The following is a 20,634-nucleotide window of genomic DNA, read 5'->3' on the forward strand; positions in this document are numbered from 1 at the left end:
AGATTGGCGCTCTCTGGAAACAGGCCTTCAACCCTTGAAATGCCTCCTCCGCCTCCTTGTCCCAGGAAAACGGCGTCTTGGGGCGCAGAAGCCGGGTCAACGGGGTGGTGCGGTGAGCATAATCCGCAATGAAGGTCCGGTAATAGTTGGCGAACCCCAGGAAACGCTGTAGGTCCTTGCGGTTCCGAGGTGCCGCCCATTCTCGAACCGCTGCCACCTTCCCAGGATCCATTTGCACCCCACCTGGTGAGAGTCGATGACCCAGGAAGTCCACTGACTGCTGATGGAACTCGCACTTGCTGAGCTTTGCATACAGACGATGCTCGCGCAAGCGCTGCAGCACGGTCCGGACATGGCCCTCGTGGCACGCCGGGTCACGGGAGTAAATCAGAATGTCATCCAAGTACACCACCACGTACTTGTCTAGCAAGTCCTGGAACACGTGGTTGATGTACCGTTGGAACACAGCAGGCGCGTTGCACAAACCAAAGGGCATAACCAGGTATTCAAACTGTCCGTACCGGGTCCCGAATGCTGTCTTCCACTCATCCCCGGCGCGGATCCGAATCAAATTGTAGGCTCCCCGGAGGTCTAGCTTGGTGAACACCTGCGCCCCTTGCACCCGCTCCAGTAACTCCGAAATAAGGGGCAAGGGGTACCGGTCCGGGATGGTAATTTTGTTCAGGGCCCGGTAATCATGGCAAAGGCGGAGCTCCCCACATTTCTTTTTAACAAAGAGCACTGGTGCAGCAGTGGGCGAGGTAGAGGGTCTAATGAACCCACGCTCCAGGTTCTTGCGCAAGAAGTCCTGCAAAGCCTCGCGCTCTGGCTCGGTTAACGAGTATAAGCGACTCACCGGTAGAGGCGCTCCGGGCTGGAGGTCTATGCCGCAGTCAAAGGACCGATGCGGCGGCAGCTGGTCTGCCCCCCGTTCCTCGAACACGTCGTGATAGTCCCGGTACTCAGCGGGGAGCGTCGCAGCCGCCTCCTCAGTGGGCGCAGCTGCTAGCATCTCAGTCTCAGCAGGAGAATTGGGGTCTGGGAAGTGTACAGTCCGTTTGACCCAGTCAATCTGCACATTGTGAGCCTCTAGCCAGTCCATCCCAAGCACCAGGGGGAACCGGGGCATGGAAGCAATATCCAGAGTTCGCATCTCACGGTGCTGCTGGAGGCACAGGACCAGGGGCTGGGTCTCTTGAGTTACGGCGCCCGAACGCAGTGGCCGTCCGTCGATTGCCTCCACCTGTACCGGTTCTGGCTTGTTCCGAAGTGGCACCCGATGCTGGGCAGCAAAAGCAGCGTCCATATAAGAGCGGGTTGCCCCTGAATCCACCAGAGCATGGGTAAGAATCCATGGCCCTCCTGGAGGGTATAGATGTACCGGAACCATAAGGTGTTGTAATTCAATTGGTGCGGCCCCATTCTGTGCTGTTTGGGACCCCCGGTAGCTAGGGCCATCAGCTACTGGGGTTGGCGGTTTCCCTGCGACTGGCGTTTTCTCTGGACAAGACCGAGCGAAGTGTCCACTTCCGCCACAGTAAAGACAGAGATTTCCCTCCCGACGCCGCGCCTTCTCTGCAGGGGAAAGGCGTGGCCGCACTGCCCCGAGCTGCATAGGCTCCTCCGTTAAATCAGTTGTGACCGTGGGGCTGCTGGAAAAAGCTGGTGCCGTGAACTGGAAGTGTCGGCGACCCCGGGCCTGACGACGATCCTCCAACCGATCGTCTATTTGTAGACACCGTTGAATGAGAGTGTCTAGCGTGGTGGGGCGTTCCATGGTGGCCAACTGGTCCAGTACCTCGTCTGAAAGCCCCTCGAGATACTGGTCCCGCAGTGCCGAATCATTCCAGGTCAAGTCCTGTGCCAGCAGCCGAAACTCCGTGGTATATGCGGCCACCGTGGACTTGCCCTGTTTCAAACGCCGAATCGCCCGGTTGGCTTGACTCCCTTTTTGGGGATTGCCGAACGCGGCCTCCAAATGATTGCAAAACCCCGTATAGTCTGCCAGCAAGGGGGAGTCTTGCCTGAGTAGCGGCAACGCCCACTTGGCCGCCTGGTCCTTTAACAAACTAATCAAAAAGTGCACCTTGGTGCGGTCGTCAGGAAAGTTCCGGGCTCGCCCCTGAATATACAGCTTGGCCTGGGCCAAGAACATGGGAAAGCTGGCCGGGGCTCCATCAAATTTCTCAGGCAAAGCCACTGGGTACTTGCCAGGAGCCGGGGCGTCGGCCCCAGGAGCCGGTAGGGCTTCCAAGCGTTGCTGAAGTGCCACAACCGCGTCACTGAGCTGCTGCACGGTGTGAGTCAAGGTCTGGTTCCTCTGGGCCAAATCCACCAGTGCAGCCGCCTGGTCAGCCATGGCCTCTGGCTCTTCCCGAACGCACCCCTACGAAGGGGGAGTGCGGGTATGGCGGGAGCAAACTGTGCTGGTCCCAGGGGGGATGAGGTACTATTACCGTAGGCCAAGATCAACAGGGAGCCGGGCGGGGTAGCAGGAACAATGGTAGGGCAGAAGCAGGAAGCCAGACGAGGAACCGGAACACTGGTAGGGTAGAAGCAGGAGTCCAGGCGGGGAACAGGAACACTGGTAAGGCAAAGCAGGAGTCCAGGCGGGGAACAGGAACACTGGTAAGGCAGAAGCAGGAAGCCGGGCGAGGAACAGGCACACTGGGAGTGCCGAACAAGGACTGGGTAAAGCAGATACTTCACAACGACGTTGCTCCCGCAACCTGGGACCGGGCTGCCTGACCTTTATCTTCTTCTAAGGCCGGGGGCGGTCCCGGCCCCCAGAAGCCCCGCCTCTCTTGGCCTTAAGGCGAGCACTCCTCCTGGGAGACACCAGTTCCCTTCGCCTCTCTGCCCTAAGCCTCTGCAGATCAGGAGAGGCCGAAGGGTTACTGGGCCCCGGGGGAGGCTCACCTGTAGCCACTGAGTCTTCCAGCACCTCTGGGGCCTGAATGATTTCACCTGGTGCCTGCTCTTGAGTTTCCTCAGCAACTAGGCCTTGCCCCAGTTCAGCCGGCCCTGGAGGCGGGGACTCCTGCGCCGGCTGGGATTCCTCCGGATCACTCTCAGACTCGGAATCCCAGGCCATCACACACGGATTCTGCCAGCGACTGAGTCAGCCACGGGAGAGTGGCGCTCCGGACAGATAAGGTTTATTTTGGCAGCAAAAGCAAGGCTTCACAGCTAAGCAGGGAGATATTTGCCTGCTTGCTCTCGAGCAACCCCTTGGAAACATTACACACACACACACACACACACACACACAAATATTCTATTTTATACTTCAACAGGATTCCGCTCCATGTCATGTTGCTGCTGTGTGCAAAAGGTGCTTTCAAGATAAAGATATGTCACTGCTAGAATGGCCTGGGAATAGCCCAAACTTTAACCCAATCAGAAATCTATGGAGCCGACTAAAGAAACATGTTAGTCAGAAGCAACCCAGCAATAAAGTCCAATTAACAGAGGCAATATTTTAATCTTGGTTTCACTTTATTACAGCTGCAGAACTAAAAACTTGGTTCATATCATGGGAAGGCATTGTAAGGCCGTAATTAAAGCTAAAGGTTGCCAATGGTTATGACTGCTGTTCTAATAAATGGTTATGGCTGCTGTTCTAATAAATACTCCTTCATAAATGTTCTTTCATTACATTCTTCATTAAATTATCTTTCCATTGATATATAATTTTATGGTATTACTCCACACAAAAGGGGTGTTATGAGCCATCAAACCTCAGAAATACACTATTCACAAAAGGTTTCCACAATCATGGCTACTAGGAGAAGTTGTTCACTTTAAAGTTAATGTTCTTTTTATATGGGATCAGATTATTATTATTATTTATGCTTCATGTTTATAAATGTGTTGGAAGCCATGTTTATATATGTGTTGGGGCAACCCAGCCAAATGGGCAGGGTATAAATAAAAAATATTATTATTACTACAGTGGTACATCGATTTAAGAGCAGCCCTGTTCCGGAAAAGATTAAGTTTGTAAAGCATCTTCATCATCAGCGTCATCAGCATCACTGCTACTAAACCATCGGAAGATGCAGACATTTCGTGTTCCTTGCCTCAGGAGACAACGAAAGTCAGAAAGAACAAAGAAACAGCTTTCCCGGATGTTGAGAAAGCTCCTCCCCAGATGCAGGACACTCTGAGCTGTTAACCCTGTAAGCTCTAAACTTCACAACTTATCTTTCCTAACAATTCTGAAGCTGACATTTAAGATGGCTTGGGCAGTTCAGACCAGCCCGGTCGTGGTAGAAAAAGGAATAATTTGAGGAAGACTGTTCAAAGAAAAAACTGTAAGTTACTGTTTATTGTGGGGGTGTTAGGTTCCCAGGTGTTATAGGGGCCACGGTTGAGTTCTGTGAAAATAGATGAGGTTGGTCACATAGAGGAATTTTTTGAATTTCCAGGCTGATATGATGATCCCTATGCAAAAGCCTTTGACTGTGTCGACCACAGCAAACTATGGCAAGTTCTTAAAGAAATGGGAGTGCCTGATCACCTCATCTGTCTCCTGAGAAATCTCTATGTGGGACAAGAAGCTACAGTTAGAACTGGATATGGGACAACTGATTGGTTCAAAATTGGGAAAGGAATACAAGAAGGCTGTATACTGTCTCCCTGCTTATTTAACTTATATGCAGAATTCATCATGCGAAAGGCTGGGCTGGATGAATTCCGGTTAAGATCGCCGGAAGAAATATCAAATAAGCAGATGACACAACCCTGATGGCAGAAAGTGAGGAGGAATTAAAAAACCCTTTAATGAGGGTGAAAGAGGAGAGCGCAAAATATGGTCTGAAGCTCAACATCAAAAAAACGAAGATCATGGCCACTGGTCCCATCACCTCCTGGCAAATAGAAGGGGAAGAAATGGAGGCAGTGAGAGACTTTACTTTCTTGGGCTCCATGATCACTGCAGATGGTGACAGCAGTCACGAAATTAAAAGACGCCTGCTCCTTGGGAGAAAGGCGATGGCAAACCTAGACAGCATTTTAAAAGGCAGAGACATCACCTTGCCAACAAAGGTCCATATAGTTAAAGCCATGGTTTTCCCATTAGTGATGTATGGAGGTGAGAGCTGGACCATAAAGAAGGCTGATCGCCAAAGAATTGATGCTTTTGAATTCTGGTGCTGGAGGAGACTCTTGAGAGTCCCATGGACAGCAAGAAGATCCAACCTCTCCATTCAGATGGAAATCAGCCCTGAGTGTTCACTGGAAGGACAGATCGTGAAGCTGAGGCTCCAGTACTTTGGCCACCTCATGAGAAGAGAAGACTCCCTGGAGAAGACCCTGATGCTGGGAAAGATGGAGGGCACAAGGAGAAGGGGACGACAGAGGACGAGATGGTTGGATGGTGTTCTCGAAGCCACAAACATGAGTCTGACCAAACTGTGGGAGGCAGTGGAAGACAAGAGTGCCTGGCGTGCTCTGATCCAGGAGGTCACGAAGAGTCGGACACGACTAAACAACAACAACAACAATGACGATCCCACAGGGAGCCTTACCAAGAGAGGCCACGATCCCACGAGTCTCCTCCATGATGTCCTTATGCAGAGCTCTCTGGTCAGGATCCAGCAACGCCCACTCCTCATCTGTGAAACGAACAGCGACATCTTCAAAGCACACTGGACCCTAAAAGAAAAAAGGAAATGTCCTCCTCTGAGGCAGCAGAAATATGTTCTGCTACATGATGCTCTGTTGTTTCCTTCCTGTAAATTGCGGTGTTGTTTCAATAGGATTGCTTTGCAGCACATTTTAATTATGGGTGCTTATTTTGTGCAATAGGTGGTACACCTCCTTGTGTTTCCCAAGTCATTCTGCCTACGCAAGTGTTCCAGTTTCCCCAATGGAAGGATCTACTTTCTCCTCTCCTTGTCAGCTGTTCTGGGAAGGTTCCCTCCCAATGCCCTAGAGCCAAATTCAAGGGGTTCATGGGGGCATGGAGAGGGGGAGGAATGGGGGGCAGGCCCCATTTTCCAGCGGATGGGGCTTGTTAGGTGAATCCAGGCCGCTATTTGTTCTCATTTGTACACTGCTTAGAAACCAATTTTTGCATTCAGTTATCAATCTAGAAATAAAATAAGCCTGTTTTTGATGGCCATCTGTCTTGTATGATCTAGCAGAGATTCCTGCATTGCAGGGGGTCTCCTGGCTCTGAGAGACAAGCAGGGAGGGTGGCTTCTGCCACTCGCCTGCTTCCTCTTCTGCCTCTGATTCTGCACTGCATTTTTGCCACAGAGTCTCCCAGCTCACTAAGCCCTGTTTCCCCTTCAGCTTCTGACCCCTCCTCTTCCCAGGCTTCTCCCTCTGACCTCTCATCCTTCCTCCACCTCCACTCCTTCGGCTCTGAGCCATCTTCCCTTCCTGGTTGCCCGGCTGCTTCCTCCCACTATTCCTCTGTGCCCAACCAGTCCATGACATTGCTCCATCCCTCAGCCTCTGTCCCCACAAGGCAGCTTCCCCTGACCTGATCTGGTTCCACAGCCACTGCTTCTCTTCTGCCCGCATGAAAAGATAGATCAGGAGGTCTTGCCGGCATCCTTCTGCCATCTGCAAGAGAAAAAAAGGTAAGCAGGACGCCAGGAGTGCCTGCACCTCTCACAGGTGAAACAGGGCATCTCTAACTACAGATGGGCATTTGAGAAAGCCTTACCTGCTGAGAGTATTTGGACGTTTGTGCCCATTCCATATTTTAGTTGTGAAAAAATATATCTCCCCTCCTCTGGACCCTTGTTCCCAACTGTCTCCCCCCAAAACAAGATGAAAAGAACCCTCAGATGAGTTGGGAAACCAACAGAACGAGACCAAACAGAGAAAAACCACCTTCCTCCTTACCCAGTGGCCTCTCTCTGGTGTCCAACGGAGCCCTCTCTGCCTCACAGGAATCCAGGTCCATTTCTGCAAAGAGATCCTTCCCTGAAAAAGAAACAAGGATTCAAAACAGAGAATGGGGGAAAATATAAGAAAGAGAATGACAAAGAAGGGTGTTAGATCTCATTCCATGGATGCCTTGCAGAAAAAGCATGGGCCATCAGCAGACCATTATGGGATGTTTTCTGTCCTGTTTGGAGCCCCTTGGGAGTATCCAGAGGGAAGTCTCTTCTCACCTGCTTTCTCTCCTCTGCCTGACTCAGGAGGAAACCTTCGGCCAGGGCCACCGCCTGCGAACTGGTCTCCGCTCCACAGTCCCTCACCCAGCTCTCCATCTCTAATGGAAGGACAGCCAGGAACTGCTCCAAGATCACCAGGTCCAGCATCTCAGCTTTCGTGTGCCTTTCTGGCTTCAGCCACTGACGGTCAAGGTGGTAGAGTCGGCTGCAAACCTCTCGGGGTCCTTTGGCCTCCTGGCAGCAGAACTGCCTCAACTGCTGGCTCTGCACCTCTGAGCGGAGGGTGTCCTCCTCACCCAGGATCTTCTGCACAGAGTTTTCCCAGAATCCCCCACTGCTCCCAGTTTGGATGTCATGGCCTCTTTCTGTTCCAGGGCCAGCTGAGTCTCGCTCACCCATCTGTGCTCTCAGGAAGCCTCTGAGAGATTGGAAGGAACCCTTTGGTTTCCTGCCAAGTTCTGTCTGTCTTAAGGAGAGGCGCTAGCAAATCCTACAAAGCAAATACATTGTTCTGTTACAAATGTTGTCTAATATCAGGAGAAGAAAAAGGTTCCTTGAGGAAGCATGGATGAGTCTTGCTGGGAACTAGAGGGCTGGACTGCACCACAGCCCAGATCATTAGCTATCTTGGGGGGGGGGGGGAGAGGAGTAAGAAGAGAAGAAATATGTCTCTAGCCTTCTAGCAATGCAAAATGTGGAGGCAACGGAAGGGATTTCTGGGAGATGAATCAGCCTTGTTGCTCCTGCCTTCCAGTCAATGCATGAAGTGAAAACTGACTGACGAGGGAGTCATTTGTATCTTGTGGGAAATGGATGCTTGGCTCTAGTGGGGGTCCTCACCCGGGGGTCCTCAGGAGTTGTTCTCCCCCCACCCCCACTCCCCTGCTTCTGTCTCCTTTTTTGCACTTGAACTCTCTGGCACTCTCCAGGCAGACCCCTTGGGGTGGGGTCCCTTTTTATTTGCTCTGAGGGCCAGGTATGTTTCTGGCCAACCCCCTGAGGGCCAAGCTCGCAGGGCCAAAAACACCTCCCTTGAAATTTAGGAGGGTAATTTAGTATTGTTATTCAGTTAGAAAGCTTAACACAGAGAGAGACATTGATCCCCACGTCCCTGGAGGCTCAGTGAGGAGCAGTGCCCATTTCCGGCTGGCTTTCCAGCAACAATCCTTTTGGGAGAGAGAGGATGTGGTCCTGGGATGCCCTGCTCTGGGTGCGAGGGGATTGCTGCAGTGGCCTCCGTGGGGAGCTGCCCTGGGAGACGCTGGGAAACTGGTCCCCAATGCAGCAGCCAGACTCTGGGCTGGGATCCCTCTCTTTATTCCTCCCCTTTCTTTCCCACCTTTTTTTTGGGGGGGGGGGGGGCTAGTGTTCACCTCCTCCTCCAGCTTTGGAAAACGATTTGCACATGTTTCCTCGGCTGTGCAATGCCGCTGAGCGAGGTCACAGAGAGTTAAAGTCTAGGGACCCCTTTGTTTACAGAAGGGAGATTTTTTTCTGAAGGGGGGGGAGCGGAGGGCCGAATGAGTTTGGGATCCTCTGATCTGCAGGAAGGAGAGCGTGGCAGACCTGGCCCCTCCCTGGCAGGACCCCCTCCTCCTCCCTGACTTAGGGTCCCCCCCTGCAGGAGCAGATCAGGCCCCCCAGGCCCCCTCCCCTGCTGCAGCCCTGGGACCCCCACCAGATCCCAGAGAGAGAGGAGACTCACCAGATCCCAGGAGGGGGACAGAGAGGAAGCCCTTGTAGGAGAGACACAAAGCAACACCCCCCCTCCCTTGCAGGGAAGGACTGGGGAGGGAGGGGCCTTGGCTCTGGAGGACCTGGCCCCCCCTTGCTTCCTGGCCTCTCTAGGAAGGCAGCTCACTTCCCTTTAACCCTTGCAATGCAGAGTCCCTCCAGCTCAGCCCGCTCCCGCTTGGCAGAGCCTCATATTCTTATTATTTTCTATGCATTTAGGGGGGCAGCTGCCCCCCCCCCGGCTCCGCCACTGGCCAGATATCCTTTTGGGGGTGAGGCTCCTGGCTGGACTCTGAGCATCTCCCTCCCTTGGCCAGAAACCAGAGGAAGAGCCTGCAGGGAAAAGGGCTTTGCAGGAGGCAAGGAAGCTCCTCCTGGAATTCCGGAGTGGAGAGAGAGGAGGGGATCCCAGGGTCATCTAGTCCAACCCCCAGCAATGCAGGAATCTCCGCTCAAGCATCCAGGGCAGATGGCCCTCCAATCTCTGCTGAGAAACCTCCAAGGAAGGAGAGTCCCCCACCTCCCCAGGGAGACCTTTCCCCTGCCCAACTGCTCTTAGGTGTCCCTCAATCTAGTGATCATCTTCCCCTTGTAGCCAAGCTCTCCCTGAACTGGCAGTCGGAGGCTCATAGACATGCGACCCAGATGGTAACCAACGAATCTCTCCAAGTAAGAGGAATCAAATGGTCGGAGACCCAGGCTCAAAGGTATCAGGAATTCTTTCAAAAAGTAATCCTCGGGCCCCATCCCAACATAGGCTCTGCCTCAGACGAGCATAGCATAGTGTTGAAATGTGTTATGTACTGAATTGAATAGGATCCAAACTGCAGCAGTCTGATTGGTCCTAGAACAATAGGATCCAAATTGCAGCAGTCTGATTGGTCCTAGAACAATAGGATTCAGAATGCAGCAGTCTGATTGGTCCTAGAACAATAGGATCCAAATTGCAGCAGTCTGATTGGTCCTAGAACAATAGGATTCAGAATGCAGCAGTCTGATTGGTCCTAGAACAATGCAGCAATATGATTGGTTGGCAGGAACCACCCAATCATGCTCCAGATATAAGTGAATCCACAACCTGATTGGCTTACAGTAGAATTCCAGAATTAGCCAATCATGTGCAGCCCATTGTGTAAATAATGTATATAAAGCAGATACTTTGAGGGGACTTTCATTCATTCCTCCTCACCACTATGAGCTGAATAAAGAGCATGAAATCACTTTGCAACTCTGAGTATATTTCACTGGCGACGAAGGTGGGATCCCGCTGAGCTGACTGCCACACACAACACCGCAGCACCGCCACCTGCCGCACCGCTGCCTCGCACCGTGTATCCAGGCTTCAGCTCTGGGACACAAGGAACTCAGAATGGCAACCGACAGCAGCTTCTCGCCGTTCAACCCAGCAACGGGAGACTGGGAAGCGTACGCCTCCCGTTTTACCTTCCTCCTAGAAGCCAAAGGGGTCACCGATGAAGAAGATGCCAAGAAGAGGGCGATATTCTTCAGCGGCTGCGGAGAGGAGACATTTGAAATCGCCCGGGCTCTCCTTGCGCCTGAAGACATCGCTACTGTTCCATACAAAACAATAATGGAACAGCTGAAGGGGCACTTTTCGCCACAGCCCTCAGTGGTGGCTCGTTGAAATGCCTTCTACGCAAAGCGACAAGCCCCTGGGGAAACCATAACTGGGTTTGTGACCTCTCTCCGCCAAGCCGCCCGGTTCTGCAACTTCTCAGAGCTGGAGAACATGCTTCGGGACCGCCTCGCCGGTGGCCTGAAGGATGAGAAGCTGCAACGACGCCTCTACGCTAAGAAGGACCTAACGTTCCAGGTCGCTCTGGAGGAGGCCCTGGCAACGGAAGCTGCCAAGAGGTCGACACAAGAGGCACGGCCGAGCCTGCCATCCCAACCGAGGGTTCACCACAAAGACCTCACCGACGACTCAGGATCTGACAGGGAGGAAGTGCACCGACAGGGAGGAAGTCCAGCAGCATACTCAAGCAGCCCACATACCACAGCTGCCTCGACGAGAAGGAGGGAACTGCGCAAGCTGCGGGGAAAGTCACGAGAGGAGGACCTGCCGTTTCCGCAACGTAGAGTGCAGGCAGTGCAGAAAATTGGGACACATCGCCCGGGTGTGTCGGGCTCGGCCCACCCGACGCCAGGCATCAGATGACCAATCCAAGAGCCCCAGGTCCCGGGGCCCAACGCACCAAGGCAACTCGACGGAGCTCACGGACGTCCAGGTATACCAGTTGCCCTACCCCAACATAGAGAAAATTTATGTAGAGGTACGGATAGAGGGGGCCCCATGCCGCATGGAGCTTGACACGGGTTCAAATCTATCCATAATCTCGGCAAGGACCTTAAGGAAACTGTGTCCTACTGGGCGTCCCAAACTCAGGCCGGCCCCATTCACCCTCCGGGACTTCCAGAAACGTAAGGTCCCCACAATGGGGGTGGGGACGTTCAGGGTGCAATACCGAGGGCAGACGCGGCAACTGGACTTGCTTGTGGTCAAGGGCCCCTACATTAGCTTACTGGGATTGGCATGGTTTGGACCACTAGCCGTCAAGCCTAATGGTGAACCACACTACCTTACAAGTGGACGTGGATGCCGTATGCAAGGAATTGCCAGAGGTTTTCGATGGGAAATTGGGACAGTATACGGGCCCCCCCATTGCTCTACAGCTTGACCCCGCAGTACGACCGGTCAGGCTAAAGGCCCGCCGGGTCCCGTTCGCCCTGAAACCCCGTATAGACGAGGAATTGGACCGGCTTGTGGAGCAAGGAGTGCTGGAGCCGGTGCCTAATGCCCCCTGGGAAACCCCAATCGTCACACCCGTCAAGCCTAATGGTTCAGTCCGCATCTGCGCAGACTACAAATGTACCATAAACAAGGCCCTCACGGCCCTTGCATACCCAGTGCCAGTGGTCAGCCATGTCCTTGCCACCCTGGCTGGGTCGAAATTTTTTGGCAAGCTGGACTTGGCCCAAGCATATCAACAGCTTCCAGTAGATGAGGCCACAGCAGAGGCACAGACAATTGTGACGCACAGAGGAGCGTTCAGGGTAAAGCGGCTGCAATTCGGTGTCAGTGTGGCACCAGGCATATTCCAGAATCTAATGGACTTGCTCCTTAAAGGGATTCCTGGCGTCACCCCCTTCTTCGATGATGTGTTGATTGCCGGGCCCACACCAGAGGAGTTTGAGGACCGCCTCCGCACCGTTCTGCACCGTTTCCAGATGGTGGGTCTCAAGGTGAAGCGGGAAGAATGTCTACTAACAGTGCCTCGGGTGGACTTTCTGGGATTTATGGTGGACGCAGAAGGGGTCCACCCAACTGGGGACAAGGTACGGGCCATTTGTGATGCCCCAGCACCCAAGAGCAAGACTGAACTTCAGGCCTTCTTGGGACTATTGAACTTTTACCATTCCTTCCTTCCCCACAAAGCGGCGGTAGCGGAGCCCCTACAAGGACTCCTGGACAAGCGGGCCCCTTGGGTGTGGGGCCAGCGCCAGGAGGCTGCATTCCAGGCAGTCAAGGACCTGCTTGTCTCAAACTCGGTCTTGGCACACTTCGACGAGAGGCTGCCGGTGGTGCTAGCATGCGACGCCTCGCCCTATGGCATTGGCGCTGTCCTGGGACACCAACTCCCGGATGGGAGAGAGGTACCGGTAGCATACTTTTCCCAGACACTCAACGCAACCGAGTGGAACTACTCGCAAATAGACAAGGAGGGGCTCGCAATCGTGAAGGGAGTAAAAAAATTCCATGACTGACCACAAGCCGTTGCTTTGGCTTGTTTGCTCCCGAAAAGCAGACCCCCCAAGTGCTGTCTCCTCGTGTCCTCAGGTGGTCAATTTTCCTTGCCAGCTACCAGTATGCACTGATTCACCGCCCGGGGAAGGCGATGGGCCATGTGGACGCCCTCAGCAGGCTACCACTACCAGAAACAGGCCCCGACCCAGCACCTGCACAAGAGGTTATGAGCCTGGAGCTGCTTCCTGACCGCCCCATTCAGGCACAAGAAGTTGCACACCATTCCAAGAAAGATAGGGTCATCTCCCGGGTCCTGGACTGGGTGTGGAGGGGATGGCCCAGCAGCAGCCCCGGGCCAGAATTCGCCGGCTACACAACCCGCAAACATGAACTGTCAGCCCACAAGGGGTGCCTGTTATGGGGAAGCAGGGTTGTTGTTCCCCAGCCCCTCCGCAAAAGGGTCCTCACAGCCCTACATGAGACACACCCAGGGGTAGTAAGAATGAAGGCCCTGGCCAGGAGTTATGTGTGGTGGCCAGGGATCGACGGAGAGATAGAGGCCTGGGTCAAACACTGCCAGGCCTGCCAAGAATCCCACCCTGATCCCCCAAGGGCCCCAGTCCAGTCCTGGGAGTCTGCCTGAGCACCATGGTCACCATGGTTTTATTCATCCTCACCTGAATAAACACCCAGATAACGTGGAATTAATGGGTGTTACTGTCTCCAAATAGGGACATGGGTGGCGCTGTGGGTAAAACCTCAGCGCCTAGGACTTGCCGATCGCATGGTCGGCGGTTCGAATCCCCGCGGTGGGGTGAGCTCCCGTCTTTCGGTCCCAGCGCCTGCCAACCTAGCAGTTCGAAAGCACCCCCGGGTGAAAGTAGATAAATAGGGACTGCTTACCAGTGGGAAGGTAAACGGCGTTTCTGTGTGCTGCTCTGGCTCGCCAGATGCAGCTCGTAACACGTGACCCGGAAGTGTCTCCGGACAGCGCTGGCTCCCGGCCTCTAGAGTGAGATGAGCGCACAACCCTAGAGTCTGGCAAGACTGGCCCGTACGGGCAGGGGTACCTTTACCTTTACCTTTACTGCCTCCAAATAACATTAAACCTATCCAAGCAGATTATTGGAATAGGACAAATGATTCCCCCACCTCCTGGAATTCCCTAGGCAAAAAAAAACAAAAAACAGGTCATGGGTGCCAGTCCTGAGTGGACAGAGACAGAACGTGGAAAATAACCCAGGGACTGGAAGCAACTCAGCAATGATAATAGTGTTTTACACTTTTAATGATAATAAATAATTATATATATTTTTTTAATTTATACAACAACTGCACCGTAGAATAAGAGTCTAATCCAAAGCCAACAGCAACTGGAATAAACTACAGAGCTAGCAATATAAGCAATAAGCCAAAAAACCTTAGGCAACAATAATCATAATACGGATAGAATAGGTACAGTTCTTCATGTCTCCTCAGCCGATGGAGATTTGGAAGGTTTATCTGGGACACTTCAGAATGGCAGACGGCTGCTCTCTTCACATTCTGGAATGGAGCAGAGAACAATATATCCAGATCTCCCTGTCTCCTTGAGCTGCTGGCCCTTATATAGGCCATAGTGAAGCTCTCATGCCAGGCCGGCAACAGATGTAATTCATGCTGTAATTACATTCCCATCCTTTGATGTAATGAGGTTCCCATCCTGCACAGCCCCAATCACCCCACACTGCCGGAGGGAAAGGTGCAGGCCGTGGGAGGCTGTACCGCAGCCCCCATCCCACCCCCAAAGCCGTGGAAGAGGTGCTGACCGCGGGAGGCCCAGCAGGCTGCTCCGGGGGCCTGAGTCAGGCCACACCACCCAGGCGGCCCCAACCTGGCCCATAGCTGTCAACTTTTGCCTTTTCTTGCGAGGAATCCTATTTGGAATAAGGGAATTTCTCTAAAAAAAGGGGGAAAGTTGACAGCTATGACCTGGCCCCAATGCCGGGAAGGAGGTGGGGGCCGCGGCAAGGCCTAAGCAGGCCCCACCATGGCCCCAATCCCCTGCCCATCCCTGAGGGGGAAGCCATGAAGGTGAGCCTGGGCTGAAGAGCACCGGCCCTTTGCCTGGCCCCCACCCCACCCCCAACTGGGGCCCATTGTCCTGCTGAGATGGGGGCAGGGTGACAGTCACTCTGCAGCAAGGTGGGTGGCACCTGGCAGGTAAGCCCCCCGCTGTGTCGCAAACCCCGCCCACCTCCTGGAGGGGGTGTGAGCAGAAATTACCTTCCCATCCTTTCACTTCCTCTTAAACAGCCACGTTCCTTATATTAAAGCTACAGCTACATTGCAAATCAGAAGCACCACATTTTGTTTTATTCCCTGGTGCCCTGCTCTGATTCATGGGCCCAGTTGGTCAGTCCAGATCCATATCAGGATCCAAAAAATGCAAGTCTTTGCAATTCCATTTGCTAGCTCAGATGGCTTCAAAACGGAATTAGACAACAGCCCTCTTCGTTCTTTCGTTAAGCCACAGCATCAGGTGTTAGGCTGGGTCTTGGCAGACTTGGAGAGCCTGTGTAAGAGCTTCCTCTCTGCTTCTTTTCCAGCTCCAACTCATGGTCTCCATTCAACTGGATTTCTATGCATCTCACGGAGACTGTGTCTTGTACCCCATCTTTTCTGATGATCAGGAGGTAGTTCTATAATTAAATGTATATACCTTCCATCAAAGGGACGCGGGTGGCGCAGTGGGTTAAACCACAGAGCCTAGGACTTGCCGATCTGAAGGTTGGCGGTTCGATTCCCCGCGATGGGGTGAGCTCCTGTTGCTCGCTCCCTGCTCCTGCCAACCTTGCAGTTCGAAAGCACGTCAAAGTGCAAGTAGATAAATAGGTACTGCTCTGGGGGAAGGTAAACGGCGTTTCTGTGCACTGCTCTGGTTCGCCAAAAGTGGCTTAGTTCTGCTGGCCACATGACCCGGAAGCTGTATGCCAGCTCCCTCGGCCAGTAAAGCGAGAGGAGTGTCGCAATCCCAGAGTCTGCCACGACTGGACCTAATGGTCAGGAGTCCCTTTACCTTTACCTTCCATCAAGGGTGGTGACCCTCCAGATGTTATTGGTCCATAGGCGCCGACTCCATGGGGCTTGAGGGGACCCGAGCCCCCTCAAAAATTCGTTTGGGGGGGCTCCGCCCCCCCAATAATCTCCGGCGCCCCTCCAGCAGAGCGCCATCGCCGCCCCTCCCCCAGCCCAAAATGCACAGGGAGGGGCGGGCTGCATGCCTCCTGCCCTCCCTCCCGAGCAAAAGCTCCACCCAATTTCCTTTGGAGCTGATTAATAGGCGCAGCACGCTCTCCCCTATTCGCTCACGAGGAGGCGGTGCCACTTTATTTGCATATTCATGAGCTTATTTATTATTCATGAGCTTTCCCGGGCCCCCCCAATATTTTTTATAAGTCCGCGTCCCTGTATTGGTCTACAACTCCCATCGTCCTCAACCATTGACCAGGATGCCTATGATGGGACTTCCGGTCGGCGCCAGCGTTTGATGGCGGTCCTAGCCTCGAGCTCCGAGGCAGGACTGCTCCGTAAGTTCGGGTCTTACCCGCTACGGCAAGCGGGGGACCCCTAAAATCACAGGCGCTGAAGCCTGTGAGCAAGGAGATTCGGTGGGCACCTTTGCGCCCCCCCGGCATCGTGAAAGAGCCTTTTTAAAGGCTCCGGAGCGGCATCGGGGTGAGCGCGGTGCTGAGGATCGCTACCCAGCTTACGGAGTGAAGCCGCGTCGCCATTAACGGAGAGCGCCGATTCCTTTCTGAAATCAACGATTGGCAACAACAATACCCGTGAGTAAGATCGCAAAAGTAAAACGGGACTTAAAAATTTAGAAGATTTGGCTGAAAACGGGAAGGCAAAATTAAGGAAGTCAGCCTCCCGGAACTGCATGACTAACGGAGCAATGAAAGGACTAAGCTGTGTTTAAATGGACTTTCCTTTTAACTCTTATTAACCAGACATCGAAAGGATCTCCCCCCTGTTGTGCAGGAGAAGGGGGGGAGGAAACAGAATTAAAGTTAACCTGCAAAAGAAAGGGATAAGGAATAAAAAAAACCTCTGCTGCCGATACTTCTGGCCAGGCTGCCGGAGCAGCGATTGTCTGAAAAAAGGAACTGTCAAGTGAGCTGTCAAAGGACAGCGGCTACAAAATAAGACTTATTTTGAAACATACTCGGGACTTTGGTGGATTACAATTTTAACAGTAAAGTGCTACAAACTAAAGACTTTTAATGGGACTTTTGCCTTTGGACTTTCTGTTTCTTTGTTCTGGGTGCCTTTGGATGGTTACAATTTCCCCCTCTAGAGGGCTTTAGTTACACTACAGTGTATCCAGTGGGATTTTCCACTTGCAACTTTCCTGTGTGAATGACCTTGAGTTATGAGCAACCCGTCAGAAGAGATTTCAACAAGAAGTAAAACAAAGCAGGCTCAAAAACAAGCTCAAAAAAGAGGCTCCTTATCAGGAGCAGCAGCTGCACAAGAAAAAATAACAGCAGCATCAATGGAGTCAATGACACAGGCCCTGCTTAAAATAAATCAGTCACTAGAAGTGCTCACTAAGCAATCTGCAGAACTTACCAAACAGTCTACAGAGAACTCTAAGAAACTGACGGAATTGACAACAAGACTAGACCTGAATACAACAACAATTTCATCTAATACAGATTCTATAAACCGTTTGGTTCAAGAATCTACGGAAACAAGGAGAATAGCTGAGAGTGCCAGGTCCACTGCTGAAGAAACCAAAGGAAAGTTTGCGCCTATTGTAAAAAAAGTACATGAACACGATTCAGCATTAGCCCTACTAGAACTGGAAAGGAAAAGTAAGAATCTGAAATTAAGACTGGTTCCAGAAGAGGAAGAGGACAAGCTTGGGGAATTTCTCACAGATAAATTTCAAGACTTCTGGAATGATGAGCTAGATGGAGAGGAAGATGAATTTATGATAACTTCAGCCTTTCGGATTGGCAGGAAGCAAGGGAAGAAACCAAGAGACTGTTTAATTACCTTAGGATCAAAGGAACAAAGAGACAAAATATTGAACCTACACTTCCAGAAGGCCTTGGTCATTAAAAATTCTCAGATTCAAATCTTCAAGGATATTCCTAAATATTTTTTGGAGGTTAGATCTCAATTTAAAGAACTAGTTGATCTACTTAAGAAGAACAATATCCCATTCAGGTGGGAATTTCCACAAGGGCTGTCCTTTAGCTACAAAGGGAAGAAAATTAAAATAAAAACAAACCAGGATAAAGAGATCTTTTTGGAAAGAAATCAAGAGGATCTTCAGAAAGGAACTGTCAGTGAGGAGGAAGTACCGGACATCTCAAATCTATCTTTTGGACTGAACCGAGCACCGACCGAGGAGGAACAACAACTGGGTGCAGTCGGTGGAAGATCTACCCAGTAACCAAAATGTCTCTGCAACTCTTCAGTTGGAACTGCAATGGTTTGAACCACCCTCGAAAAAGGGGCCAAGTATTTCATTTATTAAAGAAGGAACATCTAGATGTAATCTGTCTACAAGAAACCCACATCGCCAGGATACATAGAAAACTTTTAACAAATAAGAGATTAGGACAAGAATTTATATCATCAGATAGAGTCAAGAAAAGAGGAGTTGTGATTTATGTCAAGGAAAAATTTGAACCAAAATTGATCTTTAAGGATGATCAAGGAAGATACCTGGCAGTGGAAATCCAAATTCATGGAGAAAAAATACTGATTGTTGGAGTTTATGCACCAAATGAGGGGAAGGCTGAATTCTTTAAGAAGTTGCATGAGACTTTAATGGACTTTTTGGACTTTAAAATTATAATGATGGGTGACATGAATGGAGTCGTCTCTACAAATATGGATAAGGCCCAAAGACAAACAATATCTAATGATGGAAGACTACCAAAGACTTTTTTTGACCTGACTGACACTATGGATCTGATTGATATTTGGAGAACTAGGAACCCTCTGGAAAGGGAGGGGACCTTCTTCTCTGAAGCAAAAATGACATGGACTAGAATTGATCAAATATGGATTTCTAGTAATCTGGCATCAAAGGTTAAAAAAACAGAAATCTGCCCAAAGACCTGCTCTGACCACAATGCTGTCAAGATGGAAATGAAACTGACAACAGCTGGAACCTTTAGATGGAGAATGAATGACACTCTCTTTGGAGATGAGGAAATTTGCAAAAAGGCCCAAAAAACACTTAAAGACTACTTCGAGATCAATTTGAGACCAGACACAGAAAAAAGAATCATTTGGGACGCAAGTAAAGCCGTGATGCGTGGCTTCCTAATACAACAGAATTCAATAAAGAGGAAAAAACAGAATGAGAAGAAAGAGAAAATTTGGAATCTAATAAAAGAAGGGGAGAAGAAACTGAGATCTAAGCCTAAATCCCAGGAGATATTAAGAGAAATAAAATTTTATCAAACACAATATATGGAATTGATGAACCAGGAAATAGAATGGAAAATTAAACAAATGAGACAAAAGACTTTTGAGTCTGCAGATAAATGTGGGAAGCTACTGTCTTGGCAACTGAAAAAGAGACAAAAACTGAATACAGTGACATCACTCGAAGTAGATGGGAAGTCTATTAATAAACCAAATGAGATAAGTAATTGTTTTCAAAGTTTCTTTAAGAAATTATATAAACAAGGGCCAAAAAATGAACAGGAGATAGAAGAATTTATTGGAAAATACGGACTATCAAAAATCTCTGAAAACAACAGAAGGAGTTTAAATGAGAAAATTACAGATCAAGAAATAGAGAGTGCCATCCAGGATATGAAGCTGGGAAAATCACCAGGACCAGATGGACTAACCGCGAGATATTATAAAGTATTGAAGGATTGGTTAAAACAACCACTGAAAGAAGTCTGCAATCAAATTTTGGAGGGGAAAAAGGCTCCCGAATCGTGGAAGGAAGCATTCATCTCACTTATACCAAAGACAGAAACTGAGAAACATCAAGTTAAGAATTACCGCCCTATATCACTTTTGAATGTGGATTATAAAATTTTTGCAGACATTCTAGCAAAAAGATTCAAAAAAGTTTTGTTAGAGGAGATTCACAGGGACCAAACAGGCTTTCTACCAGGCAGGCAATTGTCAGACAATGTGAGGAATATTATAGATATTCTAGAACTTTTGGAAACTGATATAAATAGAAAAGCTGTTTTGATTTTTGTGGATGCAGAGAAAGCCTTTGACAATATTTGTTGGAGCTTTATGAAGAGGAATCTCCAAGGAATGGGGGTAGGCAAGAACTTTGAAAATGGTATAAGTGCAATTTATTCTGAGCAAAAGGCTAAACTTATTGTAAATGGTATGGTTATGGATGAAATTCCAATAGAGAAAGGGACACGACAGGGATGCCCAATTTCCCCTCTATTGTTTATATCGGTACTGGAGGTTTTCCTTAATATGATTAGAAGAGACCAGCTGGTTAAAGGTATACAGGTCGGAACTAAACATTATAAGCTAAGAGCATTTGCAGATGACTTAGTTTTGACATTACAACAGCCAGAAACTAGCACAAAAAGAGTTCTGGAACTTATTGATATATTTGGTCAGGTAGCAGGTTTTAAATTGAATAAACACAAGACAAAGGTGTTGGAAAAAAACCTTACGGTGGAGGAAAAAGATAGTTTTCAAAGAGAAACTGGTTTGGAAATTACTAAAAAGGTAAAATATCTGGGGGTGAATTTAACATCTAAGAATGTGAACCTATTTAAAGATAATTACGAGAAATGCTGGGCTGAAGTGAAGAAAGATTTTGATATATGGTCAAGATTGAAACTTTCCTTGTTAGGCCGAATTGCTGTAATTAAGATGAATGTATTGCCGAGATTGTTGTTTTTGTTCCAGACATTGCAAATTTTAGATAAGATGGATTGTTTCAAGAAGTGGCAGAAAGATATATCTAAATTTGTCTGGCAGGGCAAAAAACCCAGA

General features: G+C 50.2%; 2 protein-coding genes across 10 annotated transcripts in view; one reads left to right on the forward strand and one right to left on the reverse strand.

Moving 5' to 3' along the window:
- The window catches only part of LOC309340951 (uncharacterized protein), a 147,255-nt gene that overhangs the window by 78,441 nt on the left and 48,180 nt on the right, over nucleotides 1-20,634 (reverse strand). Inside the window, exons 1-2 of one of the 5 annotated variants that reach the window (XM_081860233.1) lie at nucleotides 6,862-6,935; nucleotides 6,494-6,576 (exon numbers count right to left, since the gene is read on the reverse strand). The exons of 3 other annotated variants lie outside the window; for them this stretch is intronic. In XM_081860233.1, coding sequence (XP_081716359.1) covers nucleotides 6,494-6,576; nucleotides 6,862-6,922 — 144 coding nt within the window. In that variant the 5' untranslated portion in view covers nucleotides 6,923-6,935. Of the gene's footprint in view, nucleotides 1-6,493; nucleotides 6,577-6,861; nucleotides 6,936-8,814; nucleotides 8,954-20,634 lie in introns of those variants that run through there. One more of the 5 variants, XM_081860235.1, reaches the window with a different exon arrangement.
- The window catches only part of LOC309341271 (uncharacterized protein), a 54,112-nt gene that overhangs the window by 26,147 nt on the left and 7,331 nt on the right, over nucleotides 1-20,634 (forward strand). The gene's annotated exons all lie outside the window — the stretch shown is intronic.

This window comes from Podarcis erhardii (genome assembly GCF_964252035.2).
Source record: "Podarcis erhardii genome assembly, chromosome: 4".
NCBI lineage: Eukaryota > Metazoa > Chordata > Lepidosauria > Squamata > Lacertidae > Podarcis > Podarcis erhardii.